A 3,339-nucleotide genomic window follows, 5' to 3' on the forward strand; every position below is an offset into this window, starting at 1 on the left:
GCAGCCCATGCATTTAGCTCTGGAGGTCTCCAGTTCAGCCTCCCAAGTTTTTTGAGGGGAGTGCATCTAGAACTGTGAAGAGAGAAGAGATGATGCAAGGAATCGAGAGCTTTCATAAAGATACATCGGCCTTGGGGCCAATGAAGGCCTTCTCTCCATTCTGATTAAGACTGGCAGAGCGTGCTTTTGTTATTCAGTTGTGAAAATAAACTGATTAATTTGAATTCCCAAACTGGAGGTATTTACCAAATAGGTAATTAAATCCCACCAACCTCTGTCCACACAGCGCAAATGCTCATAGACATAAAATGTCAGATCTGGAAACCGGTCAACAAAATACTGTGATGGGTTCTGGATTATTTCCTTGAACCTAGAATAGAAAATAGACAATTTTACGTGGGGCATCCCAATTCATTGAGAAGTATCAAAGAAGTAGGTTTTCCCACTTTTCACCAGCCTTGAGAGAATTTCCTGGAAACAAACTAAGGTCCATGCTCTCCCTGCTTTGCATCTGTGGCTTCTTCCTTTCTCCCCTGCCTGGGGATTAAAAAAAATCACTTCATTGGTGGTGGTGGGGATTTTGGCCACTAGTTTTCAAAATCTGGTTGAAAAATGCACTTAAAGTTGTTTTTTGTTTTTTTATAATGCTGAGTAGTATACGGCTCGATAGCATTCATCACCATGCAATTTTGACAGGTCTGTATGCCCAATTATGGCCCATTTAGGGCTTATGTCCCCGCCTTCCCATCCCATTTCCGGTGGCGCCAAAGTTTGGCACCGTCGGCCATTTTGAAAAATTTTGTGTGTGTGTTTGAGCAGGGGTAGTGTTGTGTGTGTTTGTGCTTGGGTACATGGAGAGAAAAAGTTGAAAGAAGAGAGTGAGAGAGTGTAAAGACGAAAAAAGAAAGTTTGAGTAAGGTTTAGAGAAAAAAAGGAAAGAAAGGTTTTTTGGGGAGGTTGAGTCAGGAGAGAGGCTGATAAAGACAGGTTATTCAAGAATAGAAAGAGAGGAAAAAATAAAGCAGTAAGAGAGTCTGTGTTACTGAACACATTCAGAGCGAAACATCCTACCCCAGAGACTGTTGATAGTGAAATGATAGCTGTTCTGGGTGACGAGCCTAGGGAGCTAGCCCCACCTTTTGGTGAACCAATCAGAGGTTGTTTTACAGCTAGGTCACAAAATGCACTTGTTAAACCAATCCTGTAGTCCCAAGATTTTAAACAAGAACCTTTTAGAAATGAACTATTGCGTGGTGGGTTATTTGAAAAACTCTAACCAATAAGCATTTGGCCCTGTGTATAAAAACACGTATTTTTGTGAGTGGGCCTTTAAAACTGGGAGCCTGGACACAAAGACGTGTCCATGTACAAGACACCTACTGAAGCCAAGAAGCCGGAATTGCCCCTGGGTGCACCAGTACGTGTTCAGAAGAGAAGGCCTCTTTACGCTTATTTTGCTAACGAGGCAGGACCATTGCGGAACCCCGTGTTTCATCCTGAAATTGAACCGAAGAAAGAGGAAGACTTTATGGAGCCACAGCCATTTGTAAAAGAGAAAAGGATAAAGTGCGAAAAAATTTGTTGTCGGATTTGGAGAAAGCTGACTCGAAGGCAGAGGTAAGACCCTTTTTATAACAAATTAATGAAAAATTACAAATGTTTTATAAATATCAATGGTTAAATGTTATTTCATTTACGCTCTTAAAAAATGATTTTTTTGTATTTTTGGACAGATAACCAAGCCGGGTCCGTACAAGATTACTACCCTGGTGTGTGACGAGTGGTCGACAGGTGCAGAACCAGAAACACATGAGGAAGTAAAAACAGCTTAAATTATTTGAAAGAAAAAAAATATATATATATATATGTAAGCCACTGGTTAAACATTACTATACGGTTGTGCTTAATAATAGGTTGCCAAAACGATGATCGACGGAGCTCCCGCCAGTGGTGATTCAGAAACAAACAACACAAACAGCGGGTGCAGCGAGCGGTTGTCAACTGTAGAACCAAAAGAACATGATGAGGTAAAAGTTACTTAGAAAATTTTAAAAGAAATATAAATATAAACATATATAAGGGGAGGTTAAACAAGGCTATATGTTTGTGTTTAATAACAGGAAGGTGCCACAAGGCCCAACGGTGCATCAGTCGGGGATGATGATGATGATGATTCAGAATCAGACGAGGGTACGATTGAGGTAGCACGAATAAACTGTAGGGCTTTTTTATTTTTAAAGGTTTGCAACAAAGAATTTAAAACATATTTTTACTTTGTTTTTGACAGACATCTTCAGAGGATGAAGAGGATAAAGAGAGGCGGCCTTTAAGCAGAATAACCGTGATATGCACCTGTTGTTTTTGCGTGAAGCAAGATTTTAAAAAAAAGTCTGTAAAAATAAGGAGGGCGACCAGAAGAGCTGCGAAGATGATGTTATGGCCGATATTATTAGGGCCGTTGTAGTAAAAGCCATTTACCACTGTTTGAAAAAACAACTTTTGGAAAACTGTGCAGACCTGTGCGGTAAATGAGCCCAACCCTTTTAGTCACCCTTGTATCTTTTGGGGTCGCTCAGAAGTATTTCATCAGATTAGACGTATTTCTTCTAAACTGAATGTGGCCCAGCTTATAAATATAATTATAGCCGAAGGCTACAAACTGAAAAAGCTTAACATAACCACTGAAACTATAACCGAAGTTGTAAAAATGATTAGGGAGGTTGCAGAGACATCTGACCTGGTGGCCTTGCTGGTAGACCTGTCAAACGAGTTGGCAGCCAACATTGGCCGATCTGTGTGTAGCAGGGTTCATAAAATGGATTATAAAACTTCTTACATGCCAGCTTCTGACCCTAAAGGCTCAAAAAAAAATATTGATTAAGATGTATTGTAAAATAAATTTTAAAAAAGTTTGTATAACCGTTCTCTATATTACTCTGCTTATGCATTAAATAAATGTGTATAGTTGTACCATATATTACTTTGCTGCGGCATTAAAAGCTTGTCTTTTTTTTTAAAAAAGTAAGATGTGTATAGACGCTTGTGTATTAAATAAAAACAAAAGCAAAAACGGGCTCTTGTGTATACGTTTGTTTTAAAGCAAGATGGGTTAGACATGGTGAGGTTGCTAAAGAAAATGTATTACTCTCCCGGAGAAGTTGGGAGTTTTGGGGGTGTAACACCCTTATTTTAGGCCACTAAAAGACACCGTAAAACTTTAAGCAGAAAGCAGGTTGCCGCTTGGCTTGCTGATCAAGAGGCTTACACTTTATATAAACCGGCAAGGCTTACATTTAAAAGAAATAGAACGGTTGTGTCTGATGTGGACGCGCAATGGCA

At 39.6% G+C, this 3,339-nt stretch overlaps 1 protein-coding gene across 1 annotated transcript in view; it reads right to left on the minus strand.

Annotated features, from left to right (window-relative positions):
- Nucleotides 1–288: 288 nt before the first annotated feature.
- The window catches only part of LOC112121849 (2-5A-dependent ribonuclease-like), a 9,969-nt gene continuing 6,918 nt past the window's right edge, over nucleotides 289–3,339 (minus strand). The window contains exon 3 of the mRNA XM_026656027.1: nucleotides 289–370. Coding sequence (XP_026511812.1) covers nucleotides 329–370 — 42 coding nt within the window. The 3' untranslated portion in view covers nucleotides 289–328. The remainder of the gene's footprint in view (nucleotides 371–3,339) is intronic.

This window comes from Terrapene carolina, unplaced genomic scaffold (genome assembly GCF_002925995.2).
Source record: "Terrapene carolina triunguis isolate 2854851 unplaced genomic scaffold, T_m_triunguis-2.0 Scaffold211, whole genome shotgun sequence".
NCBI classification, from domain to species: Eukaryota; Metazoa; Chordata; order Testudines; family Emydidae; genus Terrapene; species Terrapene triunguis.